Source organism: Caretta caretta, chromosome 4, assembly GCF_965140235.1.
Source record: "Caretta caretta isolate rCarCar2 chromosome 4, rCarCar1.hap1, whole genome shotgun sequence".
NCBI classification, from domain to species: domain Eukaryota; kingdom Metazoa; phylum Chordata; order Testudines; family Cheloniidae; genus Caretta; species Caretta caretta.
This window is the reverse complement of record NC_134209.1, coordinates 118,154,368-118,182,218: the sequence shown is the minus strand read 5'-3', so window position 1 is coordinate 118,182,218 and position 27,851 is coordinate 118,154,368. Positions and strand designations below refer to the sequence as shown.

At 39.2% G+C, this 27,851-nt stretch overlaps 1 protein-coding gene across 1 annotated transcript in view; it reads right to left on the bottom strand.

Annotated features, from left to right (window-relative positions):
- Positions 1-27,851, bottom strand: part of DHX15 (DEAH-box helicase 15) — a 68,171-nt gene that overhangs the window by 19,574 nt on the left and 20,746 nt on the right. Inside the window, exons 4-7 of the mRNA XM_048848706.2 lie at positions 26,751-26,910; positions 26,105-26,323; positions 6,950-7,117; positions 775-861 (exon numbers count right to left, since the gene is read on the bottom strand). Of these exons, the coding sequence (XP_048704663.1) occupies positions 775-861; positions 6,950-7,117; positions 26,105-26,323; positions 26,751-26,910 (634 nt within the window). The remainder of the gene's footprint in view (positions 1-774; positions 862-6,949; positions 7,118-26,104; positions 26,324-26,750; positions 26,911-27,851) is intronic.

Here is a 27,851-nt window from a genome sequence, read left to right as displayed (position 1 = left end):
ATGCAAGGGAGATCTCTTTTGTTGCCCCGATCTCTGAAGTCAACACACAACAGTAATTCTCCTTTTGACTGAGGAGGACGGGACACTAATTTTCAGTCCAGTGACAGTTCCTTCTAATAGCCTGAGTTTCCTATAGTAAGCAACAAAGCAAAGCTTTCCTTCGGTAGGTGAATGTGCTACCACAAGTGCACTTTCAGCCCCTACAAACATGGGTCCTGAACTCTGTTACAGTGCTATTTGTCCACTTGGTCAGCCCACATCTTTCACCCCTCCTTTCTACAGAGACTGAACCTGTGCTGCTGCTCCTTCACCCCATACCTGTCCTGAGCACCTGTGCAAAAAACCCCAAACCTCTCACCAATACCCCACCTCCCTCGCAAAAAGAAAAAAAAAAAATTAGAAGCAGAGTGAAACACTAAATCAGTTTCATTTGGCTGCTCCTGAGCCATATGGTAAAAGAAAAACATTTTATGTAAGAGCAGCAGAAACAAAATCTTGCATTGTATTGGTGACATTACATAACAAGGGAAGGAGGGTCAGGGAAAAGAAAACATGGAAGTCTCTGTTCCTGTTCTCAGTTGGTCAGGCAGAAGTAGAGACATTCACAGCCAGAACACCAAAGGCCTAATCTTCCCCTCACACGATGAGATTTCTCTTTTACAAAAGACATTAAACAATATTTGTAGAAATAAAAGTTATGTGCAAGCCAGGTTCCCAACATTTTCTGCCCTAATTAAGCAAGAAGCAATCTAGGTTAAGACATCACATATTTACCTTTTGCTTAGCAAATCCAGGATCAATCACAAACACAACACCATCTATTGTTAATGATGTTTCAGCAATATTAGTGGATACGACAACCTGTTGGGGGAAGGGGAGAACATGAAAATTTGTACATCAAGATACATATACTATAATAAATATAAACAACTTAAACATGCAATAATACATGCAGCTATGATGAGAGGAGTAATTCAGTACCCACACTAACTTTTTGAAGTCTTGTGAGCAAATTCTCAGTTACAGTACGTTAAACATCATTTAGAGCTGTGACCTAGGACACAGTCACAAACAAGAGTAAGTCTCACTGGAACCTATTAACTGGCATTCTGCTGATGAGAAAGCCCTGATTTTGCCCACTAAGAACTCCCCTCTCTCCCTTGTTTTCTCCATTGAAAACTCAATATAATTACAAAACATGCTAGTTTAAAATTAAAGTTCCAAGAGCTAATACTTCATACTGATGTTAATCATGGCTTTACACATCTGTTTCACGCATGCAGGTACAAACCATTAAAATGAATTTTACCTAAAAGATTAAAAAAACCAGTGAAAACTAGTTAACTAGAATTGCAATCATGTGTTACACAATGCACTACAGAGGGTACTGATACAAAGCTTTTTCCCCAGCCAAGACCTGAATTCAGGGTTCTGAATATTTTCTGCATTTCTTTTCCTCCTATGGGTGTTAACGAAATCCTCTAACAATCACAGAACCCTGAATTAAGATCTTGGTAAGTAAAATCCAGAAATGTCCATGTTTAATTACTCCATTTTAAAAATAAAAAAATTATCACGTGTCCAAATACCACCTTTGTGGTCGTATTTTTAAAATTAGTGGAATAAAACAACTGGACATTTAAAGTCCAACTTGTGTTAAAGTCAAACTGATTTTCATGCCAAGATTCCATTCAGTTCAATTATACCTGTGTGTATAAGAATTAAGTGGAACACACTCCACCACAAAACATTAAGTTGTCATCCAACTACAGTGACTGGAAAAAATTAAGTTAAAAGTTGTTCTTTTACATGAGTTTTGTTACTTGTTTAACTACAAAAGGAACATCTCTAGAACTTCTCCAGCATAACACCAAGGGAATTTAAACATGCCTTTCACCTGTGAATTGCAAAGTGTTTTACAATGGTAAATAACTACATTTGATGGATTAGGAACTTGAGGAAAACAATGATTTGTCCCAGATAAGAACAAAGCCAGTGACAAGGTATAGCAGCCCCTTCCCCTAACCACTTTGCTACTCATTACCCCAGCTACCTCTCCCAACAAGCCCACACTCTAAATGCTAAATACTAGACAGTTAAAATAATACAGAAGTTGAAAAATATTTCTGTAGTGAACTGGAGTTGTATCAAACTTCAGTAAGAAACAGTATGTTATATGGAACAGTTCAAACAAAAATGAATATATTCATCCAGATGTCATCAGTACAAACTCGCCACATAAATAAAAAAGTCAAATACTTGAATTAAAATAAATGACAGAACAGCTTGATGCATTTTCACATTAATTTACATTTTAAATGATTTATAGAATTAAACTAGTGTTGTGTTAAAGGATTAAATTAATCCACCTCCATAAACTACATACACACCCCGATCCAGCTTGCTATGAGATAATTATTTATTACAAATATTTTTATGAGAGCCTAACATGCATAACATTTTTTAGCTCTGCAGATGTGCTGGGCATCCATGCCCACATTCTGAAAGTCCCAATTGGAAGTGGAAGCCGTTGGCAATAGGCTCTTCAGGGGAATATTAAATATTATGGGTGGAGCCAATTAAGGCACTTCTGCTGCTGAAAATTCTATGGGCTCACCTTGCTGCTATGTGCTCGGTCCATATAGACCCAGTAATAGTTATTGCACTTCAATCTTCAAAGATGCCACTCAGCATATCAGGTGAAAAAAAAATATGCACTGCCCAAACATTCCATAGTCCAAACCCATTGTAAGTTTTCTATTGTGAATGTCACATGAAACTAAATGGTAAGCAGACGTGCTTAACTGCTATTTTAAGTACGTAAAAGCCTTTGAAAAAATCCTACCCTTAAAACCAAAATGGAAGTTAAAGCATGAAAAGTTGTTTCGAAATTAAAAGATTAAATCTGCTAAATTACACAAAATATAAATCATGACTATTTAACAATTTACATGATTTTATAATTGCAAAGTGGTTCTATTATCTTGATATTTGAGTACCTATTTAACAATTTACTTCATTGAATTTTCTTTTTTGAGACTTGCTTAATTTAGTTATTTATTTGACTACTGAATTAAAAATTGTATTTCTATATACAGTGGCTTTACCCAGTGCCTCCAATGAATCTGAAACTGTTCATGACAGTACAACAAACTTGGGATTTCAATTCTGGTGTGTTCTATTTATACAGGTTAATTGACGAGTAGAATTTCATGATATGACCAAAGTTCTCTTCTCATTTATGCCAAATGTTATATAAAAACATTCCGTTTTTAATATATATTTAAGATGAATAATTTAATCCGTGAAAAGCAATCAACCAATAGGAAATGCAAAGTATCCTTCCATAAAAGGTGCTGGAACTAGGGGTGCTGGAGGTGCGGCAGGCTTGAAGTAGATTCCATTATCTGCAGGGTTTACAATTTGGTTCAGTGGCTCTCAGCACCACCACTACAAAAATTGTTCCAGCACCCCTACCTTCCATGAGAGAGAACGAATAGCACATATGGCAGCAGATCTCTGGCATACTGACCTGAAGGAAAACATACTCATCCTCGCCCATATGCCAGGTAACAGTTAATTTAGTAATTGCAAGGGAATAGTGATTAGATCTATTCCCTTGCAATTACTGAATTAACTGTTACCTTTATTAAAAAATATAAAAACAAATAACGGGACAGTACTTTGTGTTTATGTCAGCACTGGGGGCCTACAACAAAGATATTTACTGATCTTCTCTAGGGTTACACCAAAGGATAAAACAGTTTAGTCTCTCTCCAGTTCGACTATAGCTTTGTTAAATGTTAGGCTCGTTACAGTAGTAAGCCCTACAACTTTCAGACCTGAATTTAAAATTATATATCTTCTATAATGAAATGCTTAATTAATAATACTGAACCTTTTTAAATGTGTCTACAAAATCTAATAATTTTAGAGGAACTGAGATGATATGACAATTAAATTGCGTTTATTTGCTTTGCAACCACTAGAAATTGTTGGCAATTTTTGAGGGGGCGGGGGGGACTATATAAGTGACTTAGGAGCCCAAATTCAGTTTGAAAAGTGATGTGGACTCCTAAATCAATTGTACTTTTTAAAGAATTTTACAGTCTTAAAAATTTGATTTTAATTTGAAGGATTTTAACGGAGTAATTAGACACATCAATACAACATGTAGAAAAGTATAACATGATGGCATCGAAGCAGCATTGCTTCTTTAAAGGGGGATCATTTTCAGATAACTCAAGATTAGATAAACAAGTTAATAGAAAATTTGGCATATATGGTTTAGATTTTGAAAAAATATCTTAATAAAAAGTATGATGATCTAAAAAAAGCTATATGAAGGGTAAGTAAGCTGGAGGACAAGTCTACGAGTGATTTAAAAGCCAGAGTAAGCAAGCAGAGTCAAATACCATCCATAACAGATTCAGATGCCACAAATCTAGGTTTTCCTTTAAAGAAGTTTATAGCCCTTATGGTTGCAAAGAAAATCTTCAAAATGTGAACCAAGTGTAAAATGCTGGAAAGAGATTAAAAAGCCTTGCACGCAGCCTGCAAGAGATGAAAGATAACCTGATTAATTAATTCGTAGGCACTGTGTGAACACCTTCAAGGAGCTTAATGATCTAATCCAGGCTTTCTAACCACATTTTCAAACATGGCTGTACAAATCTGTGTCTAAGTTTGCACAATTACAACTGTATGTACAAATAGGATATTTTTTTCCCCTGCACCTGTAGTACCCTATGTAACAGTCACATTACCAATTTAAAAAGTTATGGCCCAGAAAGAGGGCAATGTTCTCAATTCCTTTAAAATCTAGAGCAGTTGTACATGGGGGTCTTAACACACTTACCAGCTGGTCAAAAAGTAAGGTGCAAAAATACAACAAGCCTATTAGATGAGTGTTCCTGGCCCAGGTACAGCAATTGTGGCCTTTGTACATTCCTGGCCTAAGTCAAAAAAATCAGCTGTCTCAAAGAAATCTTTCCTTGTTGCATCCTTATCCTGACGTTCCTCCGTATGGGCGACGGAGTCCTCTGGATCACCTAAATCTAAATAAGCAGACATCTTCATCCTAAATCTGAAGCTGCCTTGCACAATTGTCTTTTCCAAAAGATTTGGGGAGTAAAGAAGGCCTTGAGCTTCAATAACGCATCAGGAAACACCAATACCGGGTGTACCAATAGCTTTCCTGCAACCTATGCTATAATCCAAGTTCTGGCCCTTGTTCCAGCCACACAGCTAAAATTCAGAATGTCCACATGAAAGGTGTTTTTTTAACTGCCAACAACCTGAGATCTGAAAATCAAGCTGCATTCTGGGTTGAGTATCTTGGCCACTAATAAAGATCCAGAAATCGGAATTTATTTAACAAGTCTATTAATAACACATAAGCCAGAAGAGAATAAAGCTTACTTTTTCATTACTATATTAGCTCTGCAGAAGAAAATTATTAAACATTTCGGTCACTAAAGCAACCGAACACAAATCAGAACACAGAGAGAACAGGCACCATTTTTACACAGACACTTTAGATTAGAAGCCATTGCATGCATGTTTTTATGACTGCTTTTGCTCACAACTTATACTTTTCCAGTCTAGCAACCCTTGTAACACAATACTTGCTAAGGTTAGAGTGCATTGTTGAACACTAGCACTGGTTTGTCAGCAAGGCATGCTGAAAGCTGTGCATCTGCATCCGTTATCCACTTATCAAGAAAACCAGACACTGCCTATTTTGAAGCAAGTTATATTTTAAACATAAAGGAAAATTTAATGAAATACAATGCTATCACTTGTTCATCACTGAGAAGCGATTTCATTCATTTAAGTCATTTACTAATACAATCTTGTTGCAGCATTAGTTTCGTGATTTCAGATTGTATGCTTTCTGCAATCAATGTCAATAGGAAAAAAGGATCATTTCACTAGATTTAATAAGTGATTTATTCATCCAGAGCACAAGAAGTTGTCACTAGTATTCTACATGCACTGTACTGCACTGAAAAGGCAATAATCAAGGAACAAACCCTGCCTAGAGCGCATACAATGATTCAGCTTTGACCTTCAAAAATCTTCAGTTCAACTTTATGAATGTTATAATTTAACAAAGCCAGTGTAGAGTCCAATATTTAGGTGACCTTAGTTTTTTTTAAATCTATTTGGAAAATTAAGTGACTTCTATTGTTGTTTATACCCAGATGCACCAAAACTACCAATCTCTGGTCATAACATGTAATTTTTCAGCGTTATGGTAAACCCCAATAGGACAAGGGGTTGGTATAATAGAGGAAAGGGGACCTAAATTCAGGGTATTTCCCAAAGAAAAAAAAGGGCTTCTGACTTATTATTTGATTGTTTATCTTAACCCATCAAATTCTTAAAAGACAGTCAGGGCGGAGGGAGAGAATCAAGAGACCTTACACCTTAGGGCATCCCTTGAAGATCAGCAGATAAGGATTCTGCTGAGACCAAATTCCACATTCAAGATCCCTTAACTGGCTACCCACAGTATTTAAAATAAGGATTTGATCATATCCTGTTTCAGCTGATCTGAATTATCATGGTATTACGTGAGCAAAGCATTTTCTGATAGCCAGGTCCCATTTGATTCAGAGCTTTAATATTCAACAATTTAGGGCTTTGTAGGTGGAAGTCTGTGCCTTGAACTGCACCCAGAAATAAACTGAAAGCCAGTGCATATCAAAGCAGATGTAATATTTAATTTGAGAGCATCCCTGTAAGTCTTTAACCTAAGAAACATTTGATTACATTGCTCAAGTCTGCTTCAAAGTAAGAGTTGAGACCTATCTTTCTATTTGTTGCTGTCCAAATACATTTAAGATTAACAGCGGAAACTCACTATATTTAATCCCCCCCACTACTATAAGCAGTTTGATAGTAAAAAGCACACTAAGGTACCAACATTTTCTGATACTATTACCTTTCTTCCTATTGCTCCACTTGGTTTTTTAGGAGGAGGAGGTTCAAAAATCCTCTGTTGTTGCTGTGGGGGAAGCGTGGAATATAATGGAATGATTTTGATGTCACCCACTTCAGGACCCAAATCATCAATTTCACGCTTTATCCTCTTACAGGCTTCATCAATCTCCTACAAAGCAAAAGTTGGCAAAAATAAAAACCTCATGAAAAGACTAATTTTATTTTAAAAAAACTTTGCATGGCAACTAAATTATTTCCAGCTATAAAACAGCAGATATCATTTTTACTTTTAAAACCAATCTGGGTGCTTGCAGAACTTCCAAAGGGATTTCCACAACAGTCCATGATACATGTTCATTAGCGTACAGAAGTTGAGGTAACAACCTTATTTGCATTCAGCACTCTTTTTCTTTTAGTCATGTTTCCTAATTAATTCTCTACAATTTGTACTAAAATTGAAATCTCTCACCCAGGAATATTAAACTGCACTCATGACCTTTTCAATTTTCACAATCTAAAAGAAATTGATGTGCGAGATATTTTAAATAAGCCAATTAAGCTTTAATGTCACGTATCACTAATGCAATTATATGGAAGATTTGCTTCATTGTACCTAATGAGAACAAACACCTTTACAGTATAAACACGGATTTTCAAGAACCAGATAGAACTCAGTCCAATATTTTAGAGTTTATTTTAAAATTTGTTAAAATTCCATCTAAACTCAAAATCACTGAACTATTCTCAATCAATCTGAATGAACGCTGGAAGAATATATTTTGTGCATTTCTATAGTACCACAGTATCTAGCTTCTGGACTACAGAAAATATTTAATGCTGCCCATTCATTTAGAATTCAATTTCACTTTACCATAAATTTCATTTAAAATATGTGAAATGACCCCTAATTATGGGAAGGTTTGATTAAAATAGCAAATTATAACAGCAGAATTTTAGGCCGGTTGCTGCTGATCCAATGAAATATTCTCGGAATAGGAAACTATAGCAACCCCTGCTGGTATAATTGACAGATGTCAGTATTAGCTATTGAGAGATCCCTCAAATAGCCCTCATACTAAAGAGTGAATTTAAAAGTTTTGTTTAAAAGAGGGAAACAATGTTTTACAAAAAAAGTCAGAAATTACTATAATGTATGTCTAAACAATAAGGCTAGATATCTCTCACCTTATATAACTAGATGCCCTTTGTGGATTATGCTGTTAAATTGTCTGATTAGCCAAGAAGAATCTTTTTTAAAAAGCTTTTTTAGAAAGTTAATCTAAGTCTCAGGAATTCTCTCTCTGAACCAAATGTAAGAAGGTCAAAGTTACTTCTCATGTTAAAGAAAGCAGCAACATATTGCTGAAACATCTATTAGATGGAACTTACAAAAAACCACGGGAAATAAAGAAACATTTTACTAGCGTTTCACTTTTCTGCATAATATTATTCAATATCAATTCAGTATTTACAATTTGCAACATTACACACATCATTTTACAATGTTGACAGATGAACACCCTATGTAGACCCAACGAAGCAGAAACTACACATGCTTTGCCAGCTTTCTTCTGACATTAGTTGAAGTGATATTTGGTTACACAGACTTAAGTTTCAGATCTTCTTGTAAGTTTAAATATAGTAGGTACTTAAGATAAACCTCTTCTAGACAAAGTTAAGCCTCGCAAATTCCAAGTTTACTTTCATTAAAAGTCTTCAAGAATCTGGGCTAAAATGTCCCCTACTGGTCTGTTAAACAAAGGAGGAACTTCAAGTCTTAAGTGAAACTGCTTCAATAGACTCAAAGCACCTATACTGTAGCTTATGAAATTGGTGAATATTCAGAAAGAAGTAGCTAGCTCGATGCAGATGTCTGAAGCTGTTAGACACATTGCACTCCCTGGAGTTGGAATCATACTTTCCAATTTCTAAGGTACTTATATTATCTAGGCACTTCCATTACAAATATTAACACAAATCAGATATGTCACTAGCAAAATCAACAGTCAAATGATAAACAAAATAAATGCAACTTGCATTACACCCTGAAAGTCAAAAGACTAGCTCTGATGGGATGCCACTAACAAATGCCAAAGACTCGCCCCCTCAAATGATAAAGCCCTGCTGCTGGTCATAAAGTGCTCAAATTTAAATACTAACTGCAGAATCTCACAAATAATTTTATGTTTAAACTGGGCTTAAGACAAGCAAGCAGTCTGTCAATGAGCAGCGAACAAAAAAGCCAGGTGTCTTGTTCAAAGCCACACATTTCTCTTCAAAAAGTAGAAGCTGTATTCTGTACCAGCTGGCGCTTCCAAATATAATTTCAAGAGTAAGACTATTTTAATGAGTTCTGATTAGGATAACATGGAAATGATAAATGCATAGATGACCATTACTATAGTCACCTTATGGACCTTATAATCATCTTCTCAGCTGCACATGGTGAAGGGCAACAATGGCTACTTCTGCTAGTCTGAGAGCAATAATAAACTCAGGAGGATCCTGTGGTTATGAACCATTTTGATGGAAAGACATCGAGTGTCTTCACCCTCAATAGATGGCAAATTATTTCTCTAAATGCTTCCCCCCTGCCAACAAGCACTACTTTAGCCTTATCTATAACCAGCTCGCTTTCTTCCAAATCATTGCCTTTCACATACTAGGGGTCTGCAGCATATAAAAGCATTTAAAATACTCACTTCCAACTCTGAGCAGAACTGAGACTTCTTTCAGAGAAAAGAGAGCTTGTTTCTAAGAAGTTGTCCTGAGATATGCTAATTTATAAATGTATACTAACAAAAATGTGCTATGAGAGCATTAAGGATTCACAGCTAAGCATTCAAGAATCAGGAAATGCCAGAGTTAAGGCTGCAGGCGTAACTTTAACCCTCTCTGTGGACACATTACAATGTCTTGAATTACACAACCATGCTCTATTTTTCAAGTACCAAAGACAACCTTTTTTTTTTTTAACACAACCATTGTAGCATCTTGTACTACCCTGTGGATTGCAAAGTGATTACATAAACACGAGAGACATTAGATGAAGCGAGGCTTCTCTGGAGCCCTTGCTTCATTCACTATTCATTCTTCACAGAAAAAATTTTTACAAGGCTGTAGATAAAAAGTCACAGGGTATGATGTATGATCTGAAAAACAATATATGATCAATGAACCTTCACCATAATGTATTCACATAAGAGACGTCTCCTAAAGGTGCACATTAAATTAAGCTTTGAAGGAGGCTGGGCCGCATGTATATATCATACAACATGCTCATTCATCTCAAGCTTCCAGTAAACACTGTGTACATGTATTGCTGTTACCATCCATAAATACACAGTGCATGCCAGTTACACTTCATACCTATTTCATTAGAATTATCCCCGGTGCAGATGAGTTTACTGTAGAGGAGTGGAGAGCAGTTTTTAAAGACTTATAGCTTGGCAAAATCAAAACCAATTTTCACCAAAACATTCAAGAAAGAGCAAGAGCTACAGTGCAGGTTACATACTGTAATACTTTACTGAAAGAGCATTTAAGCAAACTAGGGAAATGTGGGCCAGATGAAATTACAATTAAATGGGTGCACAACTGGTTGAAAAACCCTACTCAAAGAGCAGTTATCAATGGTATGCTGTCAAACTGGAAGGATGTATCTACTGAGGTCCCACGGAGGTCTGTCCTGGATCAGATGCTAAATATTTTCATTAATTATTTGAATAATGGAATGGAGAGTATGCTTATAAAAATCTGGAGAGGACACCAAGCTGGAATGGGTTGCACACACTTTGGAAGACAGGATTAGAATTCAAAAAGACCTTGACAATCTGGAGAATTGGTCTGAAATCAACAAGATAAATTCAATAAAGACAAGTGAAAAGTACTACACTTAGGGGAAAAAAATCATATGCACAAATACAACATCGGGAATAACTGGCAAGACAGATGTACTGCTGAAAAAGATCTGGGAGCTAAAGGGAATACAAACTGAATATGGTCCAATAATGTGATGCAGTGGTGAAAAAAGCTAATACTACAGGGTGTATTTAATAGGATTGTCATATTAAGACACTGAAGAGACCTTGGGTAAAGCAATTTGTCCAGTTTTAGGTGCCACATATTAAGAAAGATGTTGACAAATTGGAGAGAGTCCAGAGGAGAGCAACAAAACTGACAAAAGGTTTAGAAAACATATTCTATGAGAAAAAGGTTAAAAAACTGGGCCTGCTTAGTCCTGGAGACAGACAATGGGGGACCTAATAGTCTTCAAATATGTACAAAGACGACAGTAATCAAGAGTTCTCTATGCACTGAAGGTAGGATAAGAAGTAATCGGCTTATTCTGCAGCAAGGGAGATTTAGAAAAATCTTTCTAACAATAAGAATACTTAACTACTGGAAGAGGTTAGCAAGCAAAATTGTGGAATCCCCGTCATAGATTTTTAAATATAGGTTAGATAAACACCTGTCAAGGATGGTCTAGGTATACTTAGTCCTACCTCAGCACAGGGGAATGAATTAGATCAGTGTTTTGCAAGAACCTGTCAGAGGACTGGCACTGGTCTCTGAGATCTCCCTGATACAGTTTAGGAAGGCAGCAAGCTGGTCCCTGGTATCAAAAAAGTTGAGAAACACTGGATTAGATGACCTCTCAAGGTCTCTTCCAGCCCTACTTTTCTATGATTCTATTACATTACTGTAATGTTTAAAGACTACTAATCTGAATTTCTCAAAGTTCCTTAATATACCTACTAGCAGGTGTTATTTAAATTTAAATGGAGCCTGAGTACTCAGTTCAAACTTTCACATGCACTAAATGATATAGAACTAAAAAAATATGGCATTCTATGGTTATGCTAACAAATGTGGGGTATCTGGGCTACCATATACAGGGACTTCAAGAAAATAGGTTGGCCATTGCATCCTTTGCCTCTTAAACTCTTCAGGAACACGCCATAACAAGGAAGAGATATTGACCTAGACACACAAGTCATATTAAACTACCACAGCTTGATAGTTTGTAAAATGGAAGGTGAACAAGAATTCCAGCCTGAAAGATCAATTTTCCAGGCATCTTGGTAATTTATGGTAGTTTTGTGAGGTCGTCCAAAGCCCATATTTTATTTTCTAGAAATATAACTAAAGAAGTTGGGTTTAGCTGCTGGGAAAAAAAAATTCAAATTCTTAAACTTAAGCAATCTGCCTTCCAAGAATTGGCAGGCAGAGACTGGTGTTATCCATAAATCCTTGGCCGGAAACATAAAACCTTCAAATTCAACCAGACCGAGTACCTACCAACGTTTCAGGTTAGACTACAACCTATAAATCTTGGAAAGCTCTGTATCTAATAAGTTTTCAGTCTTCATGAGGCCTTGAAAGGATTTAAACATTTTCCAGACCTGTCAAGCAAGTGTCCCAATCATAATATCCTCTGGAGACAAAATAATGTTGTTGGAATTACAGCCTGAAGTGTTTTCCTCATCTGTGGACTCCCAGTAGACCCTCTGTGGAGGCTAATCAGCAGGTTAGAGGCTGATCTCTCAGATGTAGTTGCATGGCTTGGGGGGGGGGGGGAGAGGAAATGGGGAGAAACAGGACTAAGCAGTGATTTCTACTCCTATTCTACCTCTGACTGGTGACCCCAAAAGTGGCTGCCCATGAGACTCAAGTGCCCCAAGAAATACAGCTGGAATAAGAATAGGGCAGTGAACAGATGGTCCACATGAAAAAAAAAGCCTAGAAACCCTGAAGAAAGTTGGACTGTGCTACTTTGTGCCAAAAATGGAATCGAGAAAGGGAGAATCTGAAGCAAAGGGCACACAGAGCAATCGAACGGCTCCATCCCAGATGACATCAAAGCAGATTCTGATAGCCCTCTAATTCATTCTTTGAATTATTTTAAGTACCGTGTCTATCACCCTACACTTGGTAGAATCGAGGTAGACATCTACTTGGCTGCATGAAAGACAGAGCTTGAGATGGGGATAGAGTGGAAGTTCTCTACTTCTATCCCCTCTTAATGAGGGTGTGGAACTGGAACCACTCCAACTTTGGATATGACCTAATTCTCAGCACCGTGGATGAAGACTTCTCCTTTGGAACTAGGAACTTCCTACCTTTGCTTTGTTTAGTTCCACTACAGCCTACGATGACTCTTAGAAGAGGAGTAAAAGTATCATCCTTTTCCTGTTCATTAAGACCAGATCTACACTAAAAAGTTACATCAATCCAGCTACATCAGCCAGGGGTGTGAAAAATCCACAATCCCTGAGCAACAGACAAGTCAACCTAACCCTTGTGTTGACAGCAGTAGGTCAATGGAAGAATTCTGCTATCACCTAGCTTCCACCCCTTGAAGCGGTGGCTTAACTAGAGCGACAGGAGAACCCTACAGTGGCTGTAGGGAGTGGCTACACTGAAGCACTCCTGCGGTGTGTCTGCAGAGCTCCAGCTATGCTGCTGTAGCAGTTTAAGTGTAGAGACAGAATCACAGAAATGGAGAGCTGGAAGGGACTACAAGAAGTCATTGAGTCCAGCCCCCTGCATGATGGCAGGACCAAGTAAACCTAGACCTCCCTGACAGGTGTTTGTCCAACTCGTTTTTAAATACTTCCAATGACGAAGACTTCACAACCTCCCTTGGAAGCCTATTCCAGAGCTTAATTACCCTTATAGTTGGAAAGTTTTTCCTAATATCTAACCCTATATAGCCCTTGCTGCAGATTAAACCCATTATTTCTTGTCCTACCTTTAGTGGACATGGAGACCATCCTCTTTATAACAATCCTTAACAGACTGGAAGATTTATCAGGTTGCCCCTCAGTCTTTCCTCAAGACTAAACATGTCCAGTTTTTTCAACCTTTCCTCAGAGGTCAGATTTTCTAAACCCATAACAATTTTTGTTGCTCTCCTCTGGCCTCTCTCCAATTTGTTCACATCATTTCTTAATTGCGTTGTCCAGAACAGCGCACAGTACTCCACCTGGGGCGTCACCAGTGCCGAGTCTCAATACTGAAAAGGAAGGTTTCAGTGTAGAACAGTGGTTTTCAACCTGTGGTTTGCGGACCCCTGGGAATCCGCCGACTTTGTCTAATATTTCCAAAGGGGTCCACACCTTCATTCAAAATATTTTAGGTGTCTGCAAATGAAAAAAGTTTGAAAACCACTGGTGTAGAACACAAAGCTATGCTCTTGGTTTCCCACACCTGGCAGGCAGCATTTATGATCTTTCTGAAATAGACTTAAGCATACTCTGGGATCCAGACTTCCAAAAAGGGCCTGGAATCTGCTCCAACTTTGAATCTACCCTGGAAGCTCATACGACTTTTCATCAGCCTGGAGCTAGACCAGATACACATGGTCCTTGCAGGCATGAGGGGTGAACTTCAAGCAGGCAGAAAACCTGTTGGAAAAATTTCCTTGATCTACGCACCACGATTATCTGGTCTAGTCTGGACATCTCCCTCCCTCCGAAAGGTAGTCATTAAATCTAGTAATTTCCCCCACAACCTGTCATTATAGTGGAAAAAACTAATCCAACTAGGGATACAGGGAATAGGTTTCTACAGAACCAAAAATGTAAGTGCCTAACACTTAACACCAATCTTAACTATTTACATTAAAACTAGATTTTAACTGGGGGGGAAAAACAAACAAAATACAAGTAATCTCCAATGAGTTGAAAGTTCAAAGACTGGTTCAGCTACTTTAAGAAACTGAGCATGCATGAGGGCTATGCCTCCTTATATAGCATTACCTAGAGTATTCCAGAATGAAATCTGCACATCTACTGATAATTTAAGCTTTCCTAAGGGCCCTGGGCTTATGCAGTATGCTTCTCACAAGTAAGCACTGACAATACTCCAAGAAGCATAACTGAACAATGCAAACATATAATTCTCAACTTTTCTGGTAATACAATAAGTGAGTCTGTAATCTGCACTTCATATAAACAGTTAAAGGCAATTTCTTTTTCTATAGCTACAATCCATGCCAATATCACGAAAGCCTGATCACAGAGCTTACTACAAAATCTAAGAAACATACAGGTGAAAGGTTAAGTTTTGAGTATTCACCCCAAAAACTGATTTGTGACCACACGTGGATTCATACTGAAAGGCTGACAGTAGAGTTATGCTTCACAGAAACACATGTAAGAATCTTCATGTAACCCTAAACAGCACAAGTGAATATGCAAGTAGATAAAAAGGAAAAACAGCAGCAGTCCTGAATCATTATTCCTCCCCAATGAGTGATGAATGCTACAGTAACTTTATCTAAGAGTTTAGTTACTGTATAAAGGCCATTGTCTACCTTAGACATTTGTACCAACCGCTCAGTTTTATGGAAGATCTGCATAGACTGAGGGTAATATTAGACAATGGCAGCATGCAAAAAAAAAAAAGCAATGGACATTTTCTACACTGTGACAGAGTTGGGCCGGATGGCTACAGGAAAGTAACAGAAGGCAGATATATTAGCCCCAGGTTAAGTAGGTCCCTTTTCCCTGGGTAAGGTAACAGGGAAGGTTCCAGAACAATCAGGAACCTTCTGGAAACAATTAAGACAGACAGGCTGATTAGAACACCTGCAGCCAATCAAGAAGCTGCTAGAATCAATTAAGGCAGGCTAATCAGGGCACCTGGGTTTAAAAAGGACCTCACACCAGTTTGTGGTGCGCATGTAAGGAGCCGGGAGCAAGAGGCACTAGGAGCTGAGAGTACAAACACATACTGTTGGAGGACTGACGAGTACAAGCATTATCAGACACAAGGAGGAAGGTCCTATGGTGAGGAGGCCATGGGGAAATAGTCCAGGGCGTTGTAGCTGTCCCACAGATGTTCCAGGAGGCACTCTAGACAGCTGCATTCCACAGGGCCCTGGGCTGGAACCCAGAGTGGAGGGCGGGCCCAAGTTCCCCCCAAACCTCCCAACTCCTGGTCACACACAGGAGGAGTTGACCTGGACTGTGGGTTCACGAAAACGGCCAAACTGAAGGCTGTCGTGAAGCTACAAGGCAAGCAAATCCGCCAATAAGCACAAGACCTACCACGGTAGAGGAGGAACTTTGTCACAACACACAAAAGAATACATAATCTTTGTTCAAAGATTGTAGTGTTATCTGCCCAAAAGCGCAGTTAACAGAGTTAAGGTAGCCCAGTGGTGCCTCGTGCCCTTCTAGATTGTCTAGTTCAGCTATGCTCAAACCTTAAAGTTAGGGCACTCACCAAACCCACAATGCAACCTTAATTCTGCCTTCTGGGGTTGAAGAAAGCTGTTTGGAATGGCTCACTAAGGTAATGCCATGATAAGCAGACAAGAAGGACTAAGAAGGCACCATTGCTTGTGTTATGTTTCACAAATTTGAATTCCAGCATTTATTTGCATGCACTCCTGTTGAGTTCAGTGCTGGTGCAGTAGCTATATTGAATGGTGGAACGATTAGTTGGAGCACATTGACAAAGTTGTCACTACGATATAAGGAAAGGTGCCCAAGTAATTTGATAGATCAAATATGCTTCATTTCAGCACTAAGATCTGTAGGTTGTGTCAGAGGCACACAAGGGTGTCTTTTTGCCATAGGATTATAAACACTGTGGTAGCATCCATGAGGGGTCTCCACAGCTTAATGAGGGTTAAGTGAAAGCAAATAGATAAAATCCGCAAGCCAGCAGCCAGTTTGCATGGGGCAAGCTCAGTAACTGTAGGCAGCTCCTGTCTGCTACACATGAGCTAAACCCAAGTTCTGCCTTAGCATAGAGAAGGTGTTACTTTGCCCTACATACTCAGGTGCTCTGTTCCCAGAGGGATCCATAGAAGTTGCAAGGGTAGAGTGGTGTTATTGGGATGTTGAGGCATCACTGAAAGGGCAGAATTAAGGATGTGTAGCAGGGGTTGCATGTACTTCTAGTCTTTTTATTTCTGTTTTTTGGAGAGTAGAGGAACTTCAAGCCCTAGAAAGGCAATGAAGCAGTACTGGGCATCCTTAATTCTACATTAAAGTTTTTAGGCAGCTAATTTTCTTCTAATTTTTTTTAAAAAAGTAACTTCTTAGTACTCCCATGTTCCACAGCCCAACTCCCCCATTCCACTGTCTCTGGCTCCTTACCAATGACGTAATCAACTACAAAGGGCACTGGCAGCATGGTAGTCCTTTCACTGCCCCTGAATCATCTCATCTCTCTGCCTGTCCAGCACAGTCCAGTCCTCACTTCTCAGCGCACTTTCCCAGAGAGGAACAAGCATCAGTCAGGGCCCCAAGAATGGAGGAGCTGAGCAGAAAATATAGGACTAGTGCACGGACTGGCATGGAGTCAGTGGGAATGTGTTGTGAAGAGGAAAGAAAAATGGAGGGTTTGAGCAGCCCAGCTGTAGCCCCCCAGGACATTCCTCCTTGCACAGCTCTAATCACATCTTTTCCTCACCACACACTTCCACTGCTCGACCTCCTCTTTTCCAGTAGAAGCAAAAGAGTGAAGGATGAGGTTGGTGTTCCTTTCATGCTGCTCAAGACAGCATGCAGAAAGGAGGGAGTTCTGGGTTCTTTCCCCTGATCAGGGAGCACTGGAAGAATAAGGAGCCCTTGAGTTCCTTCCCTTGGTTAAGCAGCTGTGGAGAGAAATTGTGGTGGATGAGGAGGGCATAGATGGCTCCACTTTCCCCCAAGAATATCTGACTTTCCCCATTATGATTCTGCTATGTCAGTATATCTGAGCTCTCAAAGAGCAGCGGTCCTTTTGAGGACAATTCCTTATTCCACTGAGGACTCAAAAAACTTACTTTTTTTGGAAACCCTGTTCTTTGTCAAAGCTCTAATCACTGAACTGGGTTTTCAAGAACAGTGTTTGCATGATTCCTTATGCTAATAAGGGACAGAGGTGGAGACTCCCTGCCTTGCATCCTCCTAAGCCCCCACAACTCCTGCACTGCTTCAATATTCCCCTCACGCCCATATTCCTCCTCACTGCTCCAACCCCAATATTCCTTAGCAGCACCAAAAAAGTTAAGAATCTGATAATGTTATGATCAGCTCACGTTAGGGGCACAGTTAATCCCTTACCAAAATGCCAAGCAACTTACTTTCTTTTGATCATACTCAGTCCCATTGTTCAGGAAACAGCTGAGGATCACAAGTCATGATTACATTCACTTAACTGCTTATTAGAATCTTTTATTTTCTCTCTAATGTTAAATTCCTTGACTAGTAAAATCAGAGCCTATGACTTTAGAGCACTTTAAAATATCAACTCAAATGAGGGCAAAACCTCCCAAAGAAAGCAGACAATGAACAGCCAGTGTCCCGTTTTCTGCCCGTTGCCATACGTAGGACTTGAACTCAGAGTACAAAGGTGTTGCTCAGGTTCAACGGCCACAGTATATCACCTGGAGTCACTTAGCTATTTGACAGCACACGGCTGACAAATGTTCTAGCTCAAAACGAGCCCTAGTTTTGCAGCATATGCACATTTCGTTCTGGCTCATGACGGAGACTTAACCTAACCTTGAGTTCTAAACTTTACCCAGAATAGCTTTGAAAATATTGCTTCCCCAAAGGGGCAGTGAGTGCCAGGCACTAGACGAGAAATTCTGAACATGTGAGATTAGTTTGGGTAGGATTACAGCCATAGCCTGATTCCCAAATATGCAAAACAACATTAAAAGTAATCAGTTGATTTTTAGGGGGACTAAATCAGGAACCCTTTGCTCAAATGACCCCATATTTGGAGCACTAATCCTACCCACATTCCCAGGATGTACACCAAATTTCAAGAAAATCTAAGCATGTCTAAGTAAGCATGTGTATTTTAGAACACTCAGAATCATCATGTTTTAAACGGTTAGTGAGGTTCAACTACAGAGCAGAATTACTGCTCTGCTAGAATATGGGTTTACCTTAATGCAAACCTTAAAAATGTCATTTGGTTATTCTCCATAGAATGGACTGTTACCTTTTATGCAAAAGAGTTCTTTGATGGAAGGAGGGAGCCAGAGATGGAGAAGAGAGACAAAACTTACAATAGAGTAACTGTCTCCTTGGCAACATGTCATGAAGCAGATAGAGAAAGGAAAAGGCAAAAAGGAACAGAAGTGGATTGATAAGCAATATACTCGCTACATCAACTAACTTTTGTCCTTCGTAACCAAGACATCTAGCATGTTCTAGTAAGATGGTATGTCTCTGCCTAGTCAGGAATGATTAGCTTTTCTTCCCTTTGTAACAGAAGAGCTGTATTTATCAAATATAAAGTGAACACTATTGATACATATTGATGGAAACAAGAGGCAACTGATCAGCCCAAGGCACAAGGAAGGTTTACATCCTGTGGGGAAAGAGGAGAATACTTGAGGACTGACTGACTAAGAGGTACTCCATATTGGAGAGGGTTGGAAGGGACAGGTGTTTATATGTTGAAGTGTAACAGTCATGGCTTGTCTTCATGTACAGCGCTACAACTGTGTGTAGAGAGCAGGAGAAGCTCTCTCACCAATGTAGTGCTGTCTACATGGGAAGTTAGATCAGTATAACTACATAGATCAGGGGCGTGGATTTTTTTACACCCTTGAGTGACACAGTTATACCGATACAGGTATGTAGTGCAGACCTGGCCTCAGTGAATGGGTGATAGAAGGGGATTTGTATTAGCATCAAAAACAACCCTTTTAACTATAAGGCTGAAAGGCACAGTTATCCCCTGGTAGACAATTCACACCACCGGGCCATAGGTACTTCGGCACTGCCAATTCTGTCCTCAAAATTAATTGTGTGTGTGTGTGTGTGTGTGTGTTTCTTTCTTGTAGAACGATGGAAACAACCTCTTTTGTCTTGCCCAAATAAAAGGCAAGGTGGTAAGTCATTGTTTCCCTCACCCCACCTAACAGGCTACTGAGCTATATTAATGCAGTAGTTAGCTTGAATACTGGCTCAGAAAAAAAACCAAAAACTCTCCTCTGTGGGAAGATGCATGTGGGAGGGGAAGACTATCATGGCAATCACAGAAACAAGGCTCAGCACTTGTATGTAATAAAGGATTGCTGTGTCAACAATGGGGGTGAACATATCCCAATATGTTTAGGCATTCAGGAATTTTTCCCTAGCCTAAACCCAAGTTATTTATGTCAGAACACTCATGCGTAAACAGAGAAGACTCTTGTCCTGACAACATTTCCTTTTCACACTTGAACACACTGACTAATGCTGTCTCCATCTCAACTTATGCCTTTTTGTCCCTACTATCTTTCACCAAGCCCAGAAAGGGAATACTCTTGCTGAGTTGGTATGCAAGGCCACTTCCTTAACTTAGTTCAATTCCTTCCTGACTATCCATTCATACTGAAACTACAACAACAGATCTATAGATTTTAAGGCCAGAAGGAACAAATCAAATAATCTAGACTGACCTCTTCATACCAGACTATTTTACCCAGTTACCCCTTTATCGAACCCAGTAACTTGCATCTGACTAAGCACACCTTCCAGAAAGACAGCCAATTCTGAACACATCAAGAGATGGAGAAACCACTGCTTCCCTTCGTAGTCTGTTCTAACAGTTAAATCACCTCACTCTTAAACTGAAAGTGATTTCTAATTTGAATTTGTCTGCCTTCAAGTTTTTAGTCACTGGTTCTTATTTTCTTTCTCTGCTAAATTAAAGAGCTTGTCAGCACTCAGTATTTTCCTATATCCATGAAGGTTCCTATACACTAATCAAGTCATTTCTCAATCCTTTTTTGATGAAATAAAAAGATGTTCTTTTAGTCTCTCACTGGAAGGCATTTTCTCTAACCTTTGAAGCATTTTTGTGGCTCTTTTCTGCACTCTATGCAGTTTTTCCACAATCCGTTTTAAAATGTTGACACTAAAACTGTATGCAGTATTCTAATATCTGTCTCACCAATACTATATACAAGGTAAAAATCACATCCTCATCCCTAGTCACTACTTCCATTTATATAAGGAAGAATTGCATTAGCTCTTGCATCACACTGGGTGCTCATGTTCAGTTGCTTGTCCACTATGACCTGTAAATCCTTTTCAGAGTCACTGTTTTTCGGGATACAGTGCCCGGTTCTGTATATGTGGTGTACATTCCTTGTTCCTAGAAATATAACTTTGCATCTGGCTGTACTAAAACACACTTTATGTGACTGGGCTCAGATTACCAACTGATCCAGACTGCTCTGTCTGAACTGGACTGGCCTCATTATTACTTACCACTCTGCCAATCTTTGGGTCATCCATGAATTTTATCAACAGTGATTTTATATTTACTTCCAGATCATTCATGAAAGCACTTAATAGGAGTTGGCCTAGTAATGATTCCTGTGAAACTAAAAGCATTTCCATTCCATTTCACCTCCATATTGGTGCACATAACAAAATTCATTCTGCACGTGGACATAAAAAAATAGAGGGAACATTATCTGAGGGCAGCACTTTTGCTACGGCTCCTGTGTTTATCAAGTGATCTACAGCAGTGGTTTTCAATCTTTTTTCATTTGCAGACCCCTTTGGAAATTTCAAACTGAGGTGCAGACCCCCTTTGTAAATCTACTGTCTGTATATAGTTGAATTCTCTTCAGTAAGTTTTCAGTCTAAGTTTTTTTGCAGACCACAGGCTGAGAATCGCTGATCTACAACATCCTCAGACTCCAGCTTCTGTAGCCACTGCACCCACGCACTGGCTACATAGACTGATTTGACAGCTGTCTAAACCGAGGCCCTGGAACATTCAGAACACCGCCTTAGTGGCGACCTACCTTTCAATTTCTAAAGCTGAGCTTTAGCCCTTTTTTGGTTTCTTTATGAAGTATAAATAAACCTTCAATTTTTGTATCTTTACTTTTTTCTGCTTGGTTTTACCTCAGATATCAGAAATGTCAAGTTTACTCTTCCCCTGATCTTGCTGAAGGATTCTCGGAGGTTTCAGGGGTACTTTTTGTGAGCTCTAACACATTAATAGGGCAAATGTACTGAATCTATAATAAAGGCTTCCTTTATTAAAGATATTAAATCAGTTAAGTTAAAGATGTTAAAAGTGTTAATCTAAGAATTCCTTTCCCTCTCAATTGGCTTTCACTCTCTTCACTCTTGTGATGTCACCATTTCACTAGTTCTCCACTAGTCTTTCAGATCAGTCATAATGCAAATTTCTAATGAAAAAAACCCCAAACATTTGGAGTTCACCTTTTTAGAGACGCTTCTGTGTTTCAGTTCATCAGGAACTTAAGGGTCAAAAGTCGATGCACAGGAGAAGGGCTGTTTTCCTGGCTAAATTAGACACTGGAATCTGAGTGGGGACAAGGACGTGAACCCACTAATTTAGCAATGAAAGAGCCTTGAGGAAGTGAGAGGCTTTTTTTTTTTTTTTAGCAGTGAAGTCCACTCTGCTTCTAACGTACCGAATTACAGCATGGACTTCTTCTGCAAAGATGTGTCAGATAAAAGGTTCAAGCGGCTCACTTCATCAAGATGTGAAAATCATTCCTCACAGTGACCTGCTCAGAATAAATCTCCCCTCTCAAGGTCACTCTGTACATCATCCACAGCCTTGTGAGATTGAGGAACAGATTATCCGAGTCAGAAAAATTGACAGATTATGTCTTGAACTGCTCTATTCACCTCCACTGATCTAGGAGCAGGATCTCAGAGGGAGAATCTAGGCAGGAAAGGGCACGAGAAGATCTGCTTCTGCACTGGCAGTCACTATCTTGGTCCCTTCAGAGCTGCCAGAAGCCATTATATCATGTAAGTCTTTTGAATCTTCTGGAGAAAAGCACAACTAAATCTGTATGACTGGCAAGACTATCCAAGGAGAGGCCTGTGAATGTTGAGCATCCAAGTAAATTATCTGTACCAGGTTTCTCAATAGTCATATTGTGAGCAACACATTAGACTACTTCAAGAAACTGAATTATTCTGTGCTCCTTAAAAGCACTTTCTTCAAAGGGCCTACCTGCAGGACAAACCAAACAGACAAGCAGTGGGGAAGAAACAGGACCAAGGAAATCAGGTGTTGGTAAAAGGATGCTGAGCAAGATAAGGAGCCACCTGTGTGAAAGCCAGCCATTACCTTCAGTAGTATGTCCCTGACACTAAACTAAGCTCATCAGAGAAGGTTGTGGAAGTTTGCAAAGAAGATGTGTGTGACTGTATCTATATGTTCACCCCTTCTACAAGACTATGATAAATTTAGTACAATGTATGCCTTGTGAGGTATCATCTGAAAACTCATAATTTGCTGATTTTTTATCCTGGTAAAATCTGAATGGCAACAGTGAATGTAAAATTATAAGATTCTGCTGTAGGATATTACTGAGACATATTCCAAGGCTGCAAAAAAAAAAAAAAAAAAAAAAAAAGCAACAAACCGCTCTCTCAGAAACAGAAGGTCAGGGGTCAACAAGCTCAAATGGACTATCATTTGGTCAAGTGGCCATTCTTTGGCAGGAAAAAGCGTGTGAGCAAGAAATTTACATCTTGGCAAAGAAACTGCTGGAGGTTCCCATCTCCACAGACTTTGTCTCCTGAACTTCAGCTGGAGATGATTTTCAAAGAAAAAGAACTATAAGGCAGGAAAACAGACACCCCAAAAATACCTGTCCCATTCTTTCTGCCCACAGCATCGTTGCCACCTGAAGGACAATGAACTGGGGGAGGGGGTCCTAGTTGAAAGGAATTCAACTCATAAGACTGCTGAAAAGTGGTGAGAGAAACCTTTTGAATTCGTTTAGCTTATTAAATTAGGTATTAGCCATGTTTTACCTTTTATTTCTTTGTAACCAATTCTGACTTTTATGCCTCATTACTCGTAATCACTTAAAATCTATCTTTCTGTAGTTAATAAACTTATTTTATCTAAACTAGTGTGCATTTAGATTGAAGTGGCAGGGAAGCTTCATTTGGGATAACAGAATTTGTGTATATCATTTTCTACTAAAGAAATGGCAAACTTTATATGAGCTTGTATTGTCCAGGAAGGTGCTGGGCAGTACAAGATGCACATTTCTGGGGGAAAGTCTGGGGCTGGGAATTTGCAGGTGTTGCTTTGCAGTGTAATTCAAGAGAGCGTCTGGCCGTAGCATTCATACTGTATAGCTGGGAGTAATTTACATGGTGTAGGCTGTGCGACAGCAGACCAGAAGTGGTTGCTCTCACAGCAAAGCAGTGTAAAAGGCACCCCAGGTTGGAGAATTGAGGGGACACAGACTTTAGCTGTCAAGACTGTACCCTAGGTAATGTCACAATATGTACCAAAAAACCCAGTTCAACCAGCAAGAACACTATCTCACCCTCTGCAGAACACAAGATTTTGAGGACATTAATCCAGCCAGTCACTTTCATAACACAACTTTCATCTCCTCACCTCCTCCCCCACCCGCATTTCTTAATTACAGGGAGGGACACTTACACCCACCGTCCTGGCTGGCACAAAAGGATGTCGGAAAAACAGTTAAGTTTAAACAAGAGAAGACAGAATTTTAAAACTTTGAAAAACCTAAATCCTCACTTTATATACACCAGACCCTCGCTAGAACACGCGTCTATATAGAGCAAATTCACATATAACGCGGTCACAGCCATGGATCCCAAATTTAACTACAGGAACTCCTCACTTAACATTGTAGTTATGTTCCTGAAAAATGCGACTTTAAGTAAAACGAAGTTAAACGAACCCAATTTCCCCATACGAATTAATGTAAATGGGAGGGTTAGGTTCCAGGGAAATGTTTTTCACCAGACAAAAGATGGTATTATATTATAATACACACACACACAAAACAATGTAATGATGATTGTGAGGCTTGGTTGAGGTGGTGAAGTCAGAGGGTGGGATATTTCCCAAGGAATGCCTTACTGCTAAATGATGAACTAGTAGTTGGCTGAGCCCTCAAGGGTTAACTCTCACACTCTACAAGGCAGCAGGAAAGGAGGGAGGGCAGAGAGAGAGAGAGATTATGTGCATTTCCCCTTTAAGTATGCTGCCTTGTTAAGTAGATCAGCAAGCCGAGACCAGGAAGCTCCCTCCAGGACTGTCGCGTGTCCCCCCTGCTCTATGGAAGATGGGGTAAGAGGGGTGCAGGGAGACACCCTGACATTAGCCTCCTTCTTCCCCCTGCACCCTCCCTCCCCCCCGCACAGCAAGCAGAAGGCTTGGGGAGCAGCACATGGCAGTGGGCGAGGGACAGCTGAACTGCCGGCAATTGACAGCCTTCTAGGCAGCTGCTGCACAGGGAACTTAGGGGAGCTGCTAGGGGGGCTGCTGGTCCACCCTGGTTCCAAGCCCCTACCAGCTAGCTGCAACGGTCTGCTCTTCCTGCAAGCAGTGGACAAAGCAGGCGGCTGCCAAACAAAGTTAGAAGGGAGCATTGCACAACTTTAAACTAGCATGTTCCCTAATTAATCAGCAACGTAACAACGTTAACCGGAATGACTACGTGAGGAGTTCCTGTAATTTAATTGTGCCTGGATCCGCGCATGGATCCCAAATCCCGCATTCTAGCAAGGATCTGGTGAATAGTGAAATAGTTTGTATTTTCAGTTCTACTCTGTCTGAAAGCTCATGCTCCAAAGTATCAGTACAGTGACAATCTCCTCAGAAATACCACTCTGGTTATTTATAGTTATCAAGATATCCCCACCTGTTTCTCAAAGCTACTTAAAAAATTAAGTCTCACAAATACACACACATTTCTGTATCTATCAGAGCCAATTTTTTTTTTAAACAAGAATATAAAGTTTAAGTTCCAAAAAAATGGATCTAGGAACATAAATAAATAGTCAATCTGATTTTCAAAAGTGCAGAATACCCAGAGGCTCCCATCCAAGTAAATAGGAGCTACTGGGTGATCAGCACTTTTCAATTTCAAGTTATTTAGGTCCTAAATATGAGCCTAGGAACCTAATTTTAGGTTTCTACATAGAAAAGCTTGGCCCTTAAATAATCTTAGTAATTTTGTTTTAACAAACATCTTTCATATCATATAGAGTCAGCCCAACATTTATCTCCTGCCTCACTCCCCAAAATCTGTTTTTTTAATCAATCAATTCCACATTTGAAAGTCAGGGAATAAAACATGAATGTAAAACTAAACCCTTCACATGTATAAGCTTCTGAATCTAGCTCCTACAATGAAGAATACAACAGATACCTCTTGTCCAGTAAGAAAGAGTAGAAGATCTCCCTCCTCTTCTTCACACATGTGAATCTGGATTACTGTTCGAATAGCCGCCTCAAGGTAATCCCTCTCTGGCTCTGGAGTATAGAAAATCTCCACAGGATGGGTACGACCAGGGATAGTTAGGAGAGGACAATTATCAAAATAAATCTGGAATTTGCCAGCATCTAGAGTAGCACTCATAACGATAACCTGTAAGTTAGAGGGAAAACAGCATTACTTCAAAGTTAACATCAAGAATCTACAGAACTTTATACTTAATACACAGACAGTGAGAAACTTAACTTAAAATGTATGATTTAAGGATCAAATTGAAGATTTCATTCCAAATTTCCTTGCTTTAGTGGTCCACTCAACCAATAAGCATTTGTGGGAAAAGTTCTCTTTTGTTTAATATGTTGAAAGAAACGTTAGGAAAACAGTTTTATAACAAACTACTTTTATATTTACATGGCTTCCACTAAAGAGAATAGAAGCCCATATATTTATTAGAAGGTAAATATGACCCTTATTAACAAATCTATTAGTAAGCATAGTGAAATCCATACTCAGAATTTTTTTTATACTTCCGTGCTTCCTGAGTATATACTGGCTTCTACAAAGCATAATTGCTACTGACCTTCAAGTCAGATCTTTGCCTTACAACCTCTTTCAGAACTCCCATCAAAATATCAGTAGCCAATGTTCTTTCATGGGCCTCGTCAAGAATTATAACACCATAGCGCTCCAGCAAAGGGTCATTCATAGCTTCACGAAGTAACATACCATCAGTCATATACCTGAGGACAAACAATATTTTAAATATTCCAAATTAATACTGAAGTATCAGCTGTGTAGAAACTTTTCACAGTACAATTCCTTCTCACTCACTACAGTTTCTATCTTCCCCATCCCTCCCCCAAACAGCACCACCCAGGCTAAATGTTCACAGGAAGGTGCAATTTAAAAAAAAAAAAAAAAAAGGCTGTGAGGCCCAGGGTCACATTTTTAATCAAGAGAATTGGGTACAACAAGAGCTAAAGCTTAACGAGTTGTAGTTTGATAAGGATTTCTATTTTTAAAAAAGCGCAATTTTGCATAGTATTATCCTATGCGTCCACTTAATTTTATTACTTTTACCCTCATCTTCCACACCCCATTCCCTCCTATTGTTTGCTACAACTCACTTGTATGTAATCTTAGATTAAAAATTCTTTGGGACAATGACTATCTTCCTAAAGCAAACAGTTCAAGAGAAATCTTCACGTTTAGGACTGTGTTACCCCAATATGAATAAAAACCAACAAGGAGTCTTTGTGGCACCTTAGAGACTCATAAATTTTGGGAAGCATAAGCTTTTGTGGGCTAAAACCCACTTCCTCAGATGCCTGGAGAGAAAAAATAAAGTAGGCAGGTATATATATATTACAGCACATGAAAAGATGGGAGTTGCTTCACCAAGTGGGGGATAAGGGCTAACTAGGCTAATTCAAACAGAGTGTATGTAGAATATTCCCAACAGTTGACAAGAAAGGGTGAATATCAACAAAGCGAAAATTACTTTTTGTAGTGACCCAGCCACTCCCAGTTTTTATTCAGGCCTAATTTGATGGTGTTAAAGACTTCAACGAGAAACTGCAGAACTGGAATTAATTTGCAAACTTGACGCCATCAAATTAGGCTTGAATAAAAACTGGGAGTGGCTGGGTCACTGCAAAAAGTAATTTTCCCTTTGTTGATA